Consider the following 20,474-nt stretch of genomic DNA (forward strand, 5'->3'; position numbering starts at 1 on the left):
CAGATGAATATCTCCTGTCGCTCTTTGTATTCGAGTCAAAGTTTCGATAAACATCTGAGTGTTGTGTTAGTGTAAGTATACATTACATTCTAACTGGAAGATAATTTAGCTTGGAAGTTGGTTTATGTTATAACCAAAAATGTTGTCAACCTAATTTTCAAACCATGTCGAATGTTACAGATGATAATATGGACCAAAGTTCTCATGTTGCATGTCCTATATTTCCAGTTTACTGCGTCTGATAATGTTTCAAATTCAGGTGAGCACAGTTCAACCAATTCCAGTATAACGATAAGTACAAGTAGGTCTACTTCTAAATAATAGATCCATAAATCCATGTGTCTATATACAGAATGAACCGCAACCAATGTCATTAATTTCAAGGGCTTATTCTTTGAGATATTTCACACAAAAAAAAATTTAATACAACTTTGCTCGTTTTTGCTTCCGTTTCTAGATAGAAATGGTTTTATAACATTTCATGGCGTGTTTTGGGGAAGCCATTGATTTAATTCCCAATATGCTCAGACAATTTAAGAGAGCAGTGTATTATGATAAATTGTTGAAAGAATTTTAGTTTTGTTCTTTAAATATGCAGAAATTTGATCCGAACGAATGTAAATTTTCATTCTAAAAAGGAATTTTAAAATGTTACATTTGTTGGGATCAAATTTTTCCACATTTAAAGGACAAAACTAAAATTCTTTCAATCATTTATTACCAAAATATACTGTTCTCTTAAAGGCACTGAGTATATTTTGAGTTCAACATGCCCCCAAGGTTTGTCAAAATATTTCTGAAACACTCTGTATATATATATATATATATATATATATATATATATATATATATATATATGTAGGAATGTAGATTATGTATGTATGTATGTATGTATGTAAAAATACTGGGTGTTCATTTCAAAGTGTGTCATGACGTCATTGTTGTGAGTCAGCGATTTGAAGCGAGTTTCGGCTTTTATGTCAGAGAAGTTGTCTATATTCAAGGCGTTCAATCTGAACTTGAGAACGTGTATGGTATAACTTGAACGTCGTAGCAACAGATGGCAGTCTGTACGGTCTGTGAGCTACCATAACCTCTTTCGAACTGTGTTTTGCGCGGGCAAGTCGTACGCAGGGTATTTGTTATCATCGGTTGCGTACGGCAACATTCCACAATACAAATCAAATGCTCCGTGTCCATGTTGACCGTCGAAGTTAATGTCAATGAATACGTAAGTAATCGTCTTGACTCTCTCCCCATATCCCGACAGTAAGAAAAAAAAACTCACCTCAGTACATGTTTCCAAACAGTTCACATTCCTGCCACTACCGGCGTTACCGCACGTATCGGTACGTACTCTTCAGAATGAACGCCGTACTTGATAGGAAACTTCTCTGCCACATAGGTAATTCGCCTTTGCGGAAGTGTAGGAAGATTGAATTCTCTAGGCTCATCGGCTAGCCACATGACGGCATACAGCGAGCCATGACACACTTTGAACTGAACACCCAGTATATGGTTTATTTAACGACGCTCGCAACTGCCGAGGTTATATCAGCGTCGCCGGTGTGCCGGAATTTTTTTCTCACAGGAGTTCTTTTACATGCCAGTAAATCTATTGACACGAGCCTGTCGCATTTAAGCACACTTAAATGCCATCGAACTGGGCCGGGATCGAACCCGCAACCTCGGGCACAGAAGGCCAGCACACTGCCGACTGCGCCACCCAGGCCGACTGCATGTATGTATGTATGTATGTATGTATGTATGAAAATAAAGTGGCAATACTGTACTCTGTTAAAGTCTTTTTCTGCTCTCTTAGATGGGGAGAATTCAAGAGCGATGCTTAATGTGTCAGAATTGCTTGAATCGCTTGAATGCGGCATCGTCGCACCTGAAGTGGAAGACAGACGTATTGTTGGAGGATACCCGTCTAAACTAGGTAAGTGCGTTCATGTAACAGTAGCGGCTGTTACATGGGCTGAAGATAATATCAAGTTACAATTTTCGAATATTAAACAGAATTAATCTTGCGCAGGATAGGGACCGATGGCGGGCTTATGTGAGGCAGGCAATGAACCTCCGGGTTCCTTAAAAGCCATAAGTAAGTAAGAGATGAAAATAGATAAAAAAATCTTGTACAACACATGTGATTGAAGTATGTCCAATGTCCATTACGTGAAATATGGCAGTATGTCAGACGTCAGGAAACCGGTGATAGAAGTGTGATATTGAAGCATACAGGCAGAGTGCTGGAATACTCTTTGAGCGCTGGTTTTTGCAGTGTTCTTGAAATTTGATCCTATTTTGTTTAAAATAACCGATATTTTATATTACCTTAAGTGAAACCAGTTTTAGGAACTCTAGCGAGCACGTGGTATTAAGTTTGCTGCACACATGACCGAAACAAGGAAACTGACCCAATATTTTGATTAAATCTTTGCATTCAAATATTTTATACAGGGTGTTTCAAAAATAGAGGGCATAATTTCAGGTATGTATTCCCCATATGTAAGCAATACAAAAAGTTCATTACAACATATGTCCTAAAATGTTTGGTTTCCGAGTTATGGCCTTCAAAACAGTGATATTCACAGGAAAGGTTTTCTTTCCGCAGTTAGTTGCCTTTACAGCAGGTTTCAAAATGTCCACCTCCTGCTTGAATACAGGCCTCATATCGATGTCTCATGGCCCTGCGAACACGATCCCAAATTCCAGGAGCATTGCGTATTTCCTCACAATCTGCCACAATTCGATTCCGAAGGGATTCCATGTCAGGCACCGGAGACGAATACACCAATGTTTTTAAATAGCCCCACAAATAGAAATCGATAGGGTTCAAATCAGGTGAGCGTGGAGGCCAAGCAATTGGGCCACCTCTACCTATCCGTCGATCAGGGTACTTCTCCTGGCAGAACGATGAGCCAGCGCAGCATTGCCGTCCGCCTTACCGTACATGCCACCTGATTTGAGTACATGTCGCACAGTACGACGGCAAACACAACACTCAATATATCCTTCGTCTCGGAATTAACTGTCAGAGTGTCCTCTGTTTATATCTTCTGTCACGACACCTACCTGCGGGAAGAAAAACGTTCCGGTGAATATCACTGTTTTGAAGGCTAGAACTCGGAAACCAAGCATTTCCGGACACATGTTGTAATGAAATTTTTGCATTGTCTATTTATGGGGAATACATATCTGGAATTATGCCCTCTATTTTTGAAACACCCTGTAGAAGAGGAGGCGAGACCTGGCATGTGAGCTGTGCGATAGGACAAAGAATGAGTTATCAGAAAGAGAGTTGGGTAATATTATACGAATCTACCGACTCGGAAGTTCATCCCAGACTAAAACATATCTTCTCCTTCCATACCCTGGTCTTGATATGATAAGGTCACACGACAGGTCTTGCCTCCGCTACTACCGTATAACACTTTGTACGTCTGCACTTATGTATGGACATACATATACAGGGTGTTTTCGAGGTGGTGTTACAAACTTTCAGGGGTGATGGCGAAGGGCACATGAATCAATTTGAGATCAGGAACCCTGGTCCGAAAATGACTGAGTCGAAATTTATAAGCAAAAATAGTTGTGTGGAAATGGAATTGTAATTTGGCACCACGTGCCCTACTTCCCTTAACCTTTGGAACAGTCGTGGAAAAATCGTATGGGTCGGATGTCTCCTACGAGGGTACTTGTCCCGATACAATCTGTGAGCTTGTCTACTGTTTCCATTGGCTCATCCGTATTCGAAAATCAGGTCTACATATTCCGCTCTCGTGTACTCCTCCATTTCACTAGGACTGATCGACTGGACACCGCAACTTGTACACATACACTGCTGTCTACAGACGTGCATATCAGGACCGACCATGTCCGTTACACATTACGCTATCTGCATTGCTTTAGTGTAGTTTCCTGTCCCCACCCCTCAGACAGCGCACTGAATGGAATACTCTACCCCAGTGGTTGCCAAACACCACGAAATTGTGACGTAATAGAAATGCAACCCGCACACCACTGTCGCAGGGAGAGGGGTGGAGTGGGTATCTCCTCAGGTAATGCAGAGAATAACAGTGCAGAGACGGACTGTGACCAAAAAACGAAAGCAATATAATATTCTTCTACTTATTAACTATACACACTTTTCCCATGTTAATTTTTTATCCTCCTATTAATTATTTTTGTATTATTAATAAAATAACATAAATTTATTTTCTTATTTAACATAGAAAGAGCATGTACTTTCCATCAGCAGTAATTTGAAATTAGAAAAACGTATCAGGTTGGTCACGAAGTTGTAAATTACACTACATACTTCAAAAAACGTTGAAGTATTTTACTCCGATTAAGACACAGAAGCCGATATTTTGTATTGTTTATTTATTAATGAAATATTCAAATTACACTCAGATGTAGAAAAAAACGTGGAAGTATTTTACACCAATTAAAACATAGAATCCAATACTTTTTATTGTTTATTTATTAATGAAATATACAAATTACACTACATACGTCGAAAAAAACGTCGAAGTATTTTACACCGATTAAAACATAGAAGCCGATTCTTTTTATTGTTTATTTATTAATTAAATATACAAATTACACTACATACGTCGAAAAAAACGTCGAAGTATTTTACCCCGATTAAGACATAGAAATCGATACTTTTTATTATTTATTTATTAATTAAATATACAAATTACACTACATACGTCGAAAAAAACGTCGAAGTATTTTACACCGATTAAAACATAGAAGCCAATATTTTTATTGTTTATTTATTAATGAAATATACAAATTACACTACATACGTCGAAAAAAACGTCGAAGTATTTTATACCGATTAAAACATAGAAGCCAATACTTTTTATTGTTTATTTATTAATGAAATATACAAATTACACTACATACGTCGAAAAAAACGTCGAAGTATTTTACACCGATTAAAACATAGAAGCCAATACTTTTTATTAATGAAATATACAAATTACACTACATACGTCGAAAAAAACGTCGAAGTATTTTATACCGATTAAAACATAGAAGCCAATACTTTTTTATTGTTTATTTATTAATGAAATATACAAATTACACTACATACGTCGAAAAAAACGTCGAAGTATTTTACACCGATTAAAACATAGAAGCCAATACTTTTTATTGTTTATTTATTAATGAAATATACAAATTACACTACATACGTCGAAAAGAACGTCGAAGTATTTTATACCGATTAAAACATAGAAGCCAATACTTTTTATTGTTTATTTATTAATGAAATATACAAATTACACTACATATGTCGAAAAAAAACGTCGAAGTATTTTACACCGATTAAAACATAGAAGCCAATACTTTTTGTTTATTTTTTAAAAAAATATACAAATTACACTACATACGTCGAAAAAAACGTCGAAGTATTTTATACCGATTAAAACATAGAAGCCAATACTTTTTATTGTTTATTTATTAATGAAATATACAAATTACACTACATACATCGAAAAAAACGTCGAAGTATTTTACACCGATTAAAACATAGAAGCCAATACTTTTTATTGTTTATTTATTAATGAAATATACAAATTACACTACATACGTCGAAAAAAACGTCGAAGTATTTTATACCGATTAAAACATGGAAGCCAATACTTTTTATTGTTTATTTATTAATGAAATATACAAATTACACTACATACGTCGAAAAAAACGTCGAAGTATTTTACACCGATTAAAACATAGAAGCCAATACTTTTTATTGTTTATTTATTAATGAAATATACAAATTACACTACATACGTCGAAAAAAACGTCGAAGTATTTTACCCCGATTAAGACATAGAAACCGATACTTTTTATTGTTTATTTATTAATGAAATATACAAATTACACTACATACGTCGAAAAAAAAACGTCGAAGTATTTTACACCGATTAAAACATAGAAGCCAATACTTTTTATTGTTTATTTATTAAAAAAATATACAAATTACACTACATACGTCGAAAAAAACGTCGAAGTATTTTACACCGATTAAAACATAGAAGCCAATACTTTTTATTGTTTATTTATTAATTAAATATACAAATTACACTACATACGTCGAAAAATAGTCGAAGTATTTTACACCGATTAAAACATAGAAGCCAATAGTTTTTATTGTTTATTTATTAATGAAATATACAAATTACACTACATACGTCGAAAAAAACGTCGAAGTATTTTACACCGATTATAACATAGAAGCCAATACTTTTTATTGTTTATTTATTAATGAAATATATAAATTACACTACATACGTCGAAAAAAACGTCGAAGTATTTTACCCCGATTAAGACATAGAAACCGATACTTTTTATTGTTGGTTTATTAATGAAGTATTCAAGTTACAGGTAAGGGCGTGGTAGTCTTCATAACAAGAATAATAATGACAACGTACATTGTTCTTTTAAACTTCATTCAAAATTTTACAACAAATTAAGTATATCATATTTTTGCTATCTGCACAAAATAAATACTTTTCCTTCCATGCTCCTTAAAATTAAGTTTTTACTTATTATCTGTTTTGGAAAAGACATCGAAACATATTATCTTACACACTTGTAACATTACATGCGTACGTCCGCTGCTGATAAATGTCTTTACTTATATCGAAGTGATGACTGTAAACAGAGGGTGGGGATATGATGCCATGGTTACGCTTGAGTGGAGGCAGGGGCATGTGTCGCGACACAGCTTTTGGCGATCACTGCTGTAAGTAGACAACGTAAACAACGTCAGATGAATACAGTATGTGTAAGATGTACAGATAAATAATACACATAAATAAGGTGTACAGAGGAAGAAAATTATTTCATTTCCACAGAACTATTTCTGCTTGTAATTTTCGACTCGGTCATTTCCGGACCAGGGTTCCTTATCTCAAATTGATACATGTGCCCTTCGCCATCATCCCTGAAAGTTTGTAACACCACCTCGGAAACACGCTGTACATAAGATTCTATTTACACACATAATACTCGTACATTCTTGTGTGTGCCGAAGGTGCGTGGCCGTGGATGGCGTTGTTGGGCTACGTGTCGTTCTACGAGATAGGTCTGGACTTCAAGTGCGACGGCAGCCTCATTACGCATCGCCACGTCCTAACGGCTGGACACTGCGTATATGGGTGGACCACACTGTGAGTACAGTGTCAATAAGTTATTGTTACGGAAATGGAAATGACTGCAGCAGTTAAGAAACTACTCTGAACGTTTCGCAGCAATGTAACGGTCCTATCAGAGAGCTGCAAAATAGCGCTTACAACCGGTTAGAGAACATCCGTCAAGGTCAGGGAACCGTCTGAATATTCGATTTTTAACCGGTTACCCCTTATGTTTTGCAGATAGATAGAACACCAGGCGCACTTCATCATACATGAAAACGACATTTTCTGAGTACACAGACGGAGTAGCAATTGAAGGAAATTCACTTTGTCTTATTAAAAAATGTGTTTGCTTGATATAGGCCTACAATATTATTGATTGGACACTTTAATACACTTATCTTCATAACTAATATATAAATGTCCACACCTGTGGAGTAACGGTCAGCGCGTCTGGCTGCGAATCCAGGTGGCCCGGGTTCGAATCCCGGTCGGGGCAAGTTACCTGTTTGAGGTTTTTTCCGGGGTTTTCCCTCAACCCAATACGAGCAAATGATGGGTAACTTTCGGTGCTGGACCCCGGACTCATTTCACCGGCATTATCACCTTCATATCATTCAGACGCTAAATAACCTAGATGTTGATACAGCGTCGTAAAATAACCCAATAAAAAATATATATATATAAATGAGTAAATGGACACTGGTAACAAAAAAGGAAATAAGTGTAATGCAGAATATGAAATCTGGTGCGTAAAGAAATGCAAGAATAAAATAAATTACAATTACTTATTAAAGAGAAGAAGAAATAACCTCTAATGGCAGTTACATTAATATTTTCATTATAGAAATATATTTTAGATTTATATATATATATATATATTCTCCCTGTAACAAAGTTCTAGTAAGCTTATATTAAATTAATTTTCATCATTTTACTAGCTATCTCAAATTAATTATAATTCATTGAATTAAATTAACTCATAAATGATTAAGTTACTACTTTACCTTATAGGTTTATCTAAATTTAAATAAATATGTAGTCTACTAGTCCTTAAAACTTAACTGAAGAATATTGCTGGAGAACCTTTTAAGTGTAGTGTAAATATTCGTAATTTAAATATGTATTGTATTGATTAAGGCTGGTTGAGTGGAAGAGAAGGCCTTATGGCCTTCACTCTGCCAGCGAAAATAAAACATTAGGCCTATTATTATTATTATTATTATTATTATTATTATTATTATTATTATTATTAAGTACACAGGTCTGCATTCTAGTGTAATAATATTTACATTTCAAACTCAAAATGCATACCTCTAAAACAGTAGTTGTTAATATACTCGTATAATGCCTTTAATTACCCTAAAAACCTGCATTATTATTTCATTAATAAATAATTTTTAAGAAGATAGAGTGTTAATAACAAAAAGAAAAGTACTCTGAAGCTCAAATGCTTGTACTTCAACGAAGCATGTTGTTGTCCTTGAAGGTACCCAACTGTAATACCTGGACTGGATAAATGAATCAATGAATCTATGAATGAATCAACTAATGAATGAATCAATCAATCAATCAATCGATGTACGAATAAATCAATGAGTTGATGGATGGATGAATGGATGATGGATGAATCGATGGATGATTGATTGTTTGATTGATTGTTACTGAGGGAGGAAGAATTATCAATTAAATGGTAGGCCTACACGATGATAAACGCGTCCTTGCAAGGGCTCTTACAACTCCTGCATGGTTCATTGTGGACTGTCTTTGCCACCCACAAAGAATGAGAAAAAACTCGAATATTCGATAAACCGAATACTGAGACACTCCGCGAGATGAGAGAGCTTTGCATACTGACTATAGCGCCAGGCGTTCAATAGCAATATTTAATTTCTATTTTTCGTAACCGGTTGTGCACGACTCTAGGTCCTATCGTCCTTGCATTGGCCGAGTGGACTGAACCACCGACCTGTCTTCCAGGCGGTCTGGTTTTGAATCCCGTTTCCGGGATATTTTTAATCAGTAGTGACACTTGTAACGTACAAGGTCGCAGTTGGGGTTTTACTCTGGGTTCTCCCGTTTCCCCTTGTTAGGTATCCACATCATTCCGTCACGATCTCAGCGAAGAGGAGCTGGTTTGGGCTGAGTGGGGTTGTCCGCTCGCAAACGGAATACATAGCGAACCTTAGCGCAGTCAGAGGTTGTGATTGGGAATGATCTTACCTGGAGGAATGGGATAAGAGATAAGGGATGTCTTCGTGGTGGACCATATGGCTCCTCAATACCAAAATTAAAAAATTAAAGAAAAATGGCCCAAACAACAGATCAGATAGACACATGCCAGCAATCAGATTTCTATTCAATTACATAGACTGACAAGCAAACGTTCCAGTGGCGGTTCCTCGGGGGAAGGAAGGGAGGAACGTCCTCCTCACAATTTTTCTTCTTTTGAATATAAACACCAAATGAAATATATGCTTTGAAATTCGAGGAAGATCCGGTTGATCGAGTTTTTAGCTACGCGCACTCATGTGCTACTAGAAAACTGTGAGAAGGATGCGAGATTGCTTGTGTGGAGGAATGTCAATCCATTCCTCCTTTACTGCAGTTAACACACATAGACAACAGCGCGTTAGCGGTCAAAGAAAGAAGCAGAGTTTTAAAGCAAGTAAATGAACGGAGAGGGAGGAGATCCTCCTCTGAATCAGCGCATGGGCAGGAAATAGAAACCGACTGGTCATGCAGCAAGCTCGCTACCGCTGCCATCTAACGACGCTGCATTCAACCAGACTATAACACATCTAGGAGGAGACACAATAAAAACAGTTTTAACGCAAAGCTGTGAAAGACACCATATAATTTTTCTTTTTAAATTACAGATCAAAATATATTATTCATTGCACTTTATAAAAGCTACTATTCATGGTTTGAAACTTTCGAGGATATCTGAAAGTTGAAGTTGGATTTATATAAAACAAAGAGGAAGTAGTTCTACATTAGTATCGCAGATCTTTTTGGTCCCTGAAATTCACTTCCATTCATTGTCTACTAGACAGGACAACAGCCAAGTTGTCAATTTTTGCACAAATATCTTTGAAATTGAAAGTACTGCAAACTACATTATTTTTAACATAAAAAATTCATCGGTCACCGGCAGCTTTGAACAATAATGGTAGTATGACTTTACAAGAACTGACATTCTTCAAAAGCATGTGATACTGAACTTGTAAAATGTACATGTGGCAACACAGACCACGTGGGTGGGTGCAGTGTTCTCGCTTTCCTAACTGATTATTTCTCATTCTCATTTCCGTAAAACGGTTCCGGTTACGTGTTAGTATCTGGTCTCTTCCAACACGTGTGATGCTGTAGTGTGCGTGAAAAATTCTGTGAGGTCGTAAATTTACTTGTAATTGTTAATTTGTGCAATTATTCAAGAATGAATGGACATATTATATTTTTGACAATTTAGGAAACTCAGTTTACAAAAACAGATTATTGCTATACAAACGGGAGGAAGGCCAACCCTAACACTACCTGGTCTTACATGTATGCATGTAGGCGAATTTGTAGCTTGTTTCTCTCAAGAAGGTGTAATTTTGCGCTGTTAACTTCTTTCCTCCTCTTAAGAAATATGCAGGAGCCGCCACTGAAACGTTCTGATGGATGCAGATAAAAAAGTTAAATTATTTTCTTCCACCATGTTAATAATGTCAAAAGAAGTGCTTATACAAATTTTTGCCACTCGACCGCAATTACAAGGTCGTCCAGAAAGTGATTTTCCCTGGGGACGTTTATATAAAAAAAGCACAATTGCATGGAAATATTTATTGAAACAGATACAGCAATTGTTGCGCTATTTGTCAACTTATCCCCACTGGAATTGAGACATTTGTCATACCATGGGATCAATTTTTGTCTTACAAGTCAGCCGCCTCAGATCGGCTCCAGCCTTTGACTGTGTCTGCACCTCTCTCTGTCGATCCCATGATATGAGAAATGTCTCAATTCCGATGGAAAATATGTTGAAAAATAGCTCAACAATTGCTGTGTCCTTTGCAATAAATTTGTCCAATGAAATTGTGTTTTTTTCCTGTTAGCGGCCCCTGGCGAACTTATCTTTTTACGGCCCTCGTAATTGCGGTCGAGTGGCCAAAATTTGTATAAGCACTTCTTTTGACATTATTAACATGGTGGAAGAAAAAAATTTAACTTTTTTATCTGCCCCCATCAGAACATTTGCTTGTGAGAAGTTAGAATTCCAAATCTCTTACAAAACGGAAGTTGTTTTCATATTGACCAGCCTATAAGGCACTTTCATATTCTGAAGTAATACAGAGAATTACTAGAAACATATTCCAATTCCAGGACCGATATCAGCCTCGAAAATTAAGTTGGTTTCCAATAATGTGTAGCCGGTATAAAGTTCGGTAATAGAATGTGTTAAAACCCTTAAATAGGCAAAACTTCATTTCTCACACTAGTTTATTAAACCAGCGAGCACAGAATACATAGAGTAGACAAAAACAACTTGGAAATGAAGCCGGGCTTGGGGACAGCCGCCATCACGATGCTACCAAAACATTAGCTGCCGCTTAGCATATGGATAGTTGATTGTAGTGCGCCGCTAAACCAACATCAAACCGTCAAAACAGCGTCACTAACCTAACCCAAGAGCGTCATAAAACGTACGCTAACCCAAACCTAGACTGTCAAAATCAAGCCGCTAACCCAACACGAGCACATAAACGTGATGCTAACCCAACTCTAGAGCGTCAAAAACACGCCGCTAATCCACACCTGCAGCGTCAAAATCGCGTCGGTAACCCAACACCAGAGCGTCAAAAACGCGCCACTATCACACACCTAGAGCGTCAAAAACACGCCGCTCAGCCACCCCTAGAGCGTCAGAAAAGAAACAAGCTAAACCTACAGCGGCAAAAACGCGCTGCCAATCCAAATCAAGAGCGTCAAAAACGAGTCGCTAACCCAACAACAGAGCGTCAAAAACGCGCCCGCTAACCCAAGCCAAGAGCGTCAAAACCACGCTGCTAACCCAAATATGGAGCGTCAAAACGCGCCGCTAACACAAAAGCAGAGAGTAAAAAATGCGCCGCTATCACAAACGTAGAGCGTCAAATGAACACCGTTAAGGCACACCAGAAGTGTCAGAAACGCAACAACCCAAACCTACAGCGTCAAAAACGAGACGCTAATTCAAAACAAAAGCGTCAAAAACGATTCGCTAACCCAACACTAGAGCGTCAAAAACGTGATGCTAACCCAACTCTAGAGAGTCAAAAACGCGCCACTAACCCAAGCAAAGAGCGTCAAAACCACGCTGCTATCCCAACAACAGAGCTTAAAAAATGCGCCGCTATCACAAACCTAGAGCGTCAAATGCATACCGTTAAGGCACACCAGAAGCGTCAGAAACGCAACAACCGAAATCTATAGTGTCAAAAACGCGACGCTAATCCAGATCAAGAGCGTCAAAAACGAGTCGCTAACCCAATTCTAGAGCGTCAAAAACGCGCCGCTAATCCAACACTAGAGCGTCAAAAACGCGCCGCTAAACCAACACCAGAGCGTCAAAACCGCGTCACTAACCCAAATCTACAGCGTCAATAAAGCGCAGCTATCCCATACCTAGAGCGTCAAAAACGTGACGCTAATCCAACTCTATAGCGTCAAAAAAGCACGTTAACCTAAGCCCATAGCGTCAAAACCACACCGCTAACCCAAACCCGGAGCGCCAAAAAGGCGCCGCTAACCCACGCCTGCAGCGTCAAAAACGAGTCGCCAACCCAAAACTAGAGTGTGGAAACCTCGCCGCTAACCCAACAGTAGAGCGTTAAAAACGTGATTTGAACCCAAGTTTAGAGCGTCAAAACCGCGCCGCTAACCCACGTCGAGAGCGTCAAAACCGCGCCGCTAACTCAAACCTAGAGCGTTAAAAATCGCGCCGCTAACCTACAACTGCAGCGTCAAAAAAACCGCCGCTATCCCAACCTAGAGCGTCAAAAACACGCCGCTAAGCCACCCCTAGAGCATCAAAAACGCAACATCCCAACCTACAGCGTCAAAAACGCGCCGCTAATCTAAATCAAGAGCGTCAAAAACGCGTTACTATACGAGATACACTACTGAATTCACAAAGTAGTTGTTCACCTGATGATAGTAAGATATACTGTATCATATTTCAGATTTGCTCCAGTAACGTCTTGTGACGTAGAACGAATATTTTCAGAGTACAAATATTGTTTTTTTCTTCTGAACATAAAAGGAGTATTTCTTTTGATAAAATGAAAATGTTCATTGTTATTTGTTATAATGAGGCTACAATCATAATTTTATACTTTGTGTGTTATTTTAACGTGTATAGGTAAATTATTTTAGTTTGGGATTTACAAGGAAAAAACATTATTCTTACTATGAAGTATTAAAAACTTATCATTAAATACATTTTATTAGTCTCCTAGCTACCACAGCTCTCAGTACTATCAGTTTTCTCTAGATAAATTGAGATCTGCAAGTTAGCAGTCCACTGTCTCAAGAAAAACTACTTAAAATACTCTAAGTGCAATAACAGAGTTGAAGGCATTGTCTTATATCAAGTTGTCACTATGCACAGAATAGGGGAGACTGTTGTCCCTTTAGCATAGTGTACCTTTGAACATTTTTTGTTTTTTATTTTTTCCTGCTACCTAGAGGACTCAAACTGAAGATATACAGGGTGTTTCAAAAATAGAGGGCATAATTTCAGGTATGTATTCCTCACATGTAGACAATACAAAAAGTTCATTACAACATGTGTCCGAAAATCCTTGCTTTCCGAGTTATGGTCCTCAAAACAGTGATATTCACCGGAACGTTTTTCTTCCCGCAGATAGGTGCCGTGACAGAAGATATTAACAGAGGACACTCTAACAGTTGATTCCGAGACGAAGAGTACACTGAGTGTTGTGTTTGGCGTTGTACTTGCAACATGTACTGAAATCAGGACCAGGCAGAAGTGCACTTCATGTACGGTAAGGCGGACGGCAATGCTGCGCTGGCTCGTCGTTTGTACCAGGAGAGGTGCCCTAATCGATGAATAGGTAGAGGTGGCCCAATTGCTTGGCCTCCACGCTCACCTGATTTCAACCCTATTGATTTCTACTTGTGGGGCCATTTAAAATCATTATTGTATTCGTCTCCGGTGCCTGACATGGAATCCCTTCGGAATCGAATTGTGGCAGGTTGTGAGGAAATTCGCAATACTCCTGGAATTTGGGATCGTGTCCGCAGGGCCATGAGACATCGATGTGAGGCCTGTATTCAATCAGGAGGTGGACATTTTAGCAGGAGGTGGACATTTTGAACATCTATTGTAAAGACAGCTACCTACGGGAAAAAAAACGTTCCGGTGAATATTACTGTTTTGAAGGCCATAACTCGGAAACCAAGCATTTCCGGACACCTGTTGTAATGAACTTTTCGTACTGTCTACATATGGGGAATACATACCTGAAATTATGTCCTCTATTTTTGAAACACCCTGTATTGTAGGGAAAGCCGCTAAGTAGCTCTGGTCGTAGTTTCGGTTTGATTTAGTGCAAAGTGTGAGTTCTGTGAACGAAATAATCTTTTTTAGTACCAAAAGTAAGCATTTCGTTCGTTAATATATGTTATCTAACATAAAACCAGATTGTATTTGTTAATATCTATCAAGTAAAATGTGTTCCGTGTCATCTGGTGAGTAATAACACATTATAATTTCCATGATTCATTCGAATCTCTAGTTTTGGTAGCCATATTTGCTTAAATGTGCACCCTCTTGTACCTTTGAACAGAGAACACCTTGCACCATGGAACATGTTCCAAGGTACATAATACTATTGGTTTTGTCTTTCTTTTATTTTAAGATCATGTCACGAAGTAAGTCTGGAGTTAAGAGGCTTCCAATTGATCCGGATGCCTTGAAGAAAGCTGTAGAAGCAATTCTTGTTCCTCCAGGAAATAAAATCTAAATCAGAGAAGCCTGCTCTGGTTTATGATGGCTAGACTTCATGGAATTGCCACGAGAATCGTAAGGTTTACTACGCACGCGGTATAGACTGTATGAGAAGGGGATGTGCAACGAATGGAGTATGCCTCTGATATAAACACTGAGCAGTATACTGCGGTTACAATAAAACCTGTATCCTGCATTCAAGATATATAATGAATGATCATTGAAGTAGGAAATGTCTATATATGTAAATACACAATTATTTTGTAGTGAGATTATATCAACTCTTAAAATTTAATGTAATATACTAACATCATCCTTGAATATGTGCATTGCAGTGAAGAGTTACGTACATTTTGAGCGACTGCAAAGTGAACCTCCTCCGATGGTCATGTGAATAGTTTTTATATTGGGAAAATGTACGTTTAACATCACACGATGTAGTAGGTGCATATTTGAAGAACGGAAAGTCACTACTTTCTAGTACACCAACTTCAGACATCTTGTCGTGACCTGATAGTACATCATTTATAATACGAAGTTGTCAAAAGGCAGAATTTTTAACAATAATGTTTCTCAACTTACATTTCACTTTTTCTGAAATTAGTGAATTGTTATTTTGGATAACGGTTTGTGATACTTTATCCACTATATTAAGGGCTTCTGAGAGTTGTAATTTATACGATTCTAACAGGGTGATGCTTTTGCACACGATTTTAAAATTAGAATCAATGAACAGAATATCCTCCAATAGCTGTTCAGAAGGCAATGATTTTACAGCTGCAACAGCGGAACTGTCTGTGCTATCCAATGCATCAATTACCTCCATTATTTTGCCGTAATTTTCTGAATAATATTTAACAGCATCCAACCACGTTTCCCAACGGGTCAAATTGGCTGCGGGGGTAAGGGTATTCCAGGGGCAATTGTTTGGAACAGCAACACTCTCATTGTAGTATGTTTGATTGAATTCTTGTCTGCACTGAAAAAATGTTAATCATTGACTATTCCAACCACAGTAATGCAAAAACAAGTGCTTACATAGGTATACATTAGCTGTAGCTGCTCTATCTATTTGGACCGGTCACATCTCTTAACATGAACTGCTTATACTACGAGACCGGGCGGTCGCTCAGCTCTTCTATACTACCGTATATCGGCAACCTGATTGCATGCTGCGTGTGGCAATTCAACGAAGTCTAATGATGGCAAATACATTTTAAATATGATTGTCAGTTTTTACAACTATATTCCCACCTATATTACATGTGTTCTAACTTACAAGAGGGTATGTTCTAAGCTATAAGAACCTGTTGTACCTTTGAACATATTACATTTTATTTTTTCCATCCTTAATAGATGTGTAGAACAGGAAAATATATACACGAAGTTATAAAGGAATCTTCAATAATTACTTAATATATTTTTTTATTTAAAAAATGTAATTTACCAAAATTAAAAAAAAATAAAATGTGAAAAGTGTTTAAAGGTACAACAGTCTCCCCTATTTAACAGAGCGCTCTGCCATTAAGGTATGCGGTAAGACTTGGGGAACTCGAACTGGACAACGACCAAGACGGTGCCACGCCGCTAGATGTCCCGATATCAAGAAGGATCGTACACGAGGACTACGAGCCGAAAACATTAGTAAATGACATCGCCATCTTGGAACTGAGGGATGAAGTTAATTTCACAAGTGAGTAGCCTATATAGTCCCGTCGCTCTAATTTCCGGCAGCCAATCGCGTTCCAGGTCGGCTACATTTAAACGTGTGCGTCTTGTGATTCGCTGTTGAAGACGTTATTCATTTCTTAAGGCTCGATAAATACTTAATATAATCGCCCGCCATTTTGGCTCTTTCGTTTGCGTTCGCAGAAAGCACACGAGGACGTTATTTGCTCCCAATTATTTGCTGAATTACAGTGCGTTTGATTTATTATCATAGCAGCTACGACATGATAATGTTTAACGGTGTGGCAAATAGATTCCTCGTATGGTAGCTCGGCAATGAAAGAACAAAAATTGCGAACGATACAACCTACCTAGACTTTATAGAGTCTTCACTTCTTAAGACGTAAGCAAAGAGGAGGAGTCACGTCGGGAATAACAGCGTCGCGACTATAGTTACGAATTGTTAGGGTTACCATAATTTGAGAACCTGAATTAACATTGTCCATTCGAGTGGTTATGTCGTAGATAGAGCCCGGATGTTTAGGCATTTACAACAGTTAAAATAGGCAAGCAAAAAAGGCAATAAAAACGTAAAAAACCCACAATAATCTTTGAAAAAGGCATTATAAATTTTTAAAGCCATAATATTTTAGCAATAAATTTAAATTATATCAACATAACTCACATATTTACTTCGTAGGTGACACATGTTGACTTATAAAATACTTTTTTTCGTGATTAACTGTCTTTTTACAAACCTTACAAAACAAAACTGTTCCATCGGTTGAAAACACATGGGCACTAAATTCACTAACGTAAGCATGAAGTTTATTTTTCAATGGTTTACTGAATTTAGGCATTCTAGCTAACCGATCTCATACCTTCTGTCACCTGACAATAACTGACTGTTCATCACTCAAATTTCTTTCTCCTACAATAATAAACAAGTGTAGCACAAAATTGTAACAGTAAGGTTTGAAAATATGAAAGCAAACAATTGGAAATGCTACGTGACAACTTCTATGAGAACGAGCTTAATATTTAAAATTATAAAGCTGATTGTTGGTAAATAAGGAAATAAATAAATATTACCTGAAACTCTACAGCAATATCGTTAATATTTGCCCCGTTTTCAAGGTGTTGAATAATATTTACTTTATCAGAAATACTCAGACGTGAACGTGTTTGTGACATGATGCCTTACCGGTATGCGGGGGCTTGGATTCTCGTCACAACAGACCACGTTGTACTGTTTTGATGCTTCCTTTAAGGCGCGTCTCCACTATTAACCATTTAACAACAACATGTTACATATAACATGTTGAATTTAACATGTATATAGACATTTCAAGTCTCAATTGACTTAACATGTTAACTAAAGTATGTTGAATTTAACACTTTTAACATGTTGGTGTGTTTTCCAGCAGAAATGGAAAACATGTCAAGTCAATTCATTTGCTCGTGCAGCGTCGGTACAGTTCGGCAAAGTTCGTACAGTTTCCATAGCAACAACTATAAGTTCCGATTTTGTGGCGCATATCTTGATCATTTTTATACTATCATTGGTCCTTGGTGTTGGCTGTAAGTTGTTCGAAGTAATGGAGTGGACGAAAGAAAATACATTAGAATAAAATTAATGCACTGATGGAAAGGCCTTGTTTGTGGGATGTGTCTGCAAAAGAATACATGGGCGAAACTAAGAAGGCCGACTGTTTTAGAGAACTGGAATTATTATTTAACTGTTCTCGAGAATACAATAGAGAGTTTTCGCACTCTCGTCGTACGCTAAACGTTAATGCTATGTTGACGTCAGTAATGGTCGTATTTGGTGATGTATGTTAACGTTCGTAAAACTTCGGAAAGAATAATTATACGATATTACCCACTCCTTTAACATCTATCATGTCGTAGGTCCTATGATAATCAATCGCGCTGTAATTTTTTAATTGAGATGAAATGGCTGCTCTTAAATTGTGTATTTCTTTGATGTAACAGGAAGTATTTTTGCAGCACTATATTAAAATCCGTGCTCTGACATTCTCAGCAAGTTTTTGAATCCAAATCGATACTGTATTCCACTTTAAGCCGTTTAGAATGTATCCTGCATTGTGTCTTTTACTAAGATATTGCCGCATCCACATTCTCATTTTCTTCCTTTTCAAAGCCTTGTAACAAGCAATAGAGGCAATTACAAAAGTCATATCATCATCTGAGTCCATTGTCCAAGGTTTGAAAATAAAACACTATCTATATTAAAATCTGATAGACTGTTTATGGTGGACTATGCAAAGAAAGTCAAGTTTAACATATATTATTTCAATGTACGGAAGTACATATGATATTTCCATGCAGATATTCTGCGTCATCATACGATGAAAGAGTAATGGAACGGAGAAAAATTTTCTCCGGCGCCGGGATTTGAACCCGGGTTTTCAGCTCTACGTGCTGATGCTTTATCCACTAAGCCACACCGGATACAACCTCGGCGTCGGAAAGAATTGTCTCTGATTGAGTTCCAACTCTTGGGTTCCCTCTAGTGGCCGCCCTCTGCACTACGTCATAGATGTCTATGAACATAGGACCGAAGTCCACACATGTGCTAAGGTGCACTCTTTCCGACGCCGAGGTTGTATCCGGTGTGGCTTAGTGGATAAAGCATCAGCACGTAGAGCTGAAAACCCGGGTTCAAATCCCGGCGCCGGAGAGAATTTTCCTCCGGTCCATTACTCTTTCATCGCAAGTTTAACATGTTTAACAGTGTGGACAAAGTGTTAAATGAAATTAGCATTAACATGTTCAATCAACATGTTGGGAACATGTTCAATCAACATGTTGGGATGTTAACGGTAAACAATTTAACATTCAACATGTTGCTGTTAAATGTTTAATAGAGGAGACGCGCCTTTAGATTCAAACGCATTCTACTAAATCGGTGGAGTAGTGTATGGATATGGACATATTAGAAATATTTAGAAAGGGGAATAATTTATATTCCAAAATAATTACATATTATTTCCCTATGCATAACAAGGAAGATAACATACAGCAAATGCAATAATCGTATAGGAATGTATCTGCTATGCAGTCCCTAGCAAAATATGGGCATGCCTATAATTATTACTGCTGCAGTGAAAAAGAAACCTTTCATAAATTGACTCGTAAACACTGGACATAAAATCTGTCCAATAGTTTAGGAGCAATCGCTGTACACAGACAGGCGGTGTATCTAAAACCACTTTTTTAGTATCAGTAATACAAAAATCGTGTGTTTGACCTCCTTTCTGGGCACGTAGAGGAGGGATAATAATTCCTATGTGTCACGCACGAGACATGGACAACGAAGGGACTTCCCTGGTGAGAGATCAACTCGACACAAGGATCGCCTCCTAAAGACAACACGAACACATAACAGAGATAACGGACAGAATGTTCAGGGTAGATGGAAAGTAAATTCAAATCCAGCATTCTTCTTTGCGAGTGGGGAAAACCCCCGAAAAAAAAAAAAACACAAACACACACTCAGATTTTCAGACTGCATTCAATTTCTGTACTCTTTGCTGATAGTACATGTTACTAATTCTCCTATTACTTTAGCTTTGATTCGACCCATCTGCCTGCCGCTCGCGCCTGAGATACGAAGTAAGGACTTCGTCGGC

The 20,474-nt window shown here is 37.7% G+C and overlaps 1 protein-coding gene across 1 annotated transcript in view; it reads left to right on the forward strand.

Annotated features, from left to right (window-relative positions):
* Nucleotides 1-132: 132 nt before the first annotated feature.
* Nucleotides 133-20,474, forward strand: part of LOC138702752 (venom protease-like) — a 27,804-nt gene continuing 7,462 nt past the window's right edge. Inside the window, exons 1-5 of the mRNA XM_069830049.1 lie at nt 133-259; nt 1,823-1,942; nt 7,055-7,190; nt 16,680-16,843; nt 20,413-20,474. The exon at nt 20,413-20,474 is cut by the window's right edge and continues 40 nt beyond it. Of these exons, the coding sequence (XP_069686150.1) occupies nt 172-259; nt 1,823-1,942; nt 7,055-7,190; nt 16,680-16,843; nt 20,413-20,474 (570 nt within the window). The 5' untranslated portion in view covers nt 133-171. The remainder of the gene's footprint in view (nt 260-1,822; nt 1,943-7,054; nt 7,191-16,679; nt 16,844-20,412) is intronic.

This window comes from Periplaneta americana, chromosome 7, assembly GCF_040183065.1.
Source record: "Periplaneta americana isolate PAMFEO1 chromosome 7, P.americana_PAMFEO1_priV1, whole genome shotgun sequence".
NCBI classification, from domain to species: domain Eukaryota; kingdom Metazoa; phylum Arthropoda; class Insecta; order Blattodea; family Blattidae; genus Periplaneta; species Periplaneta americana.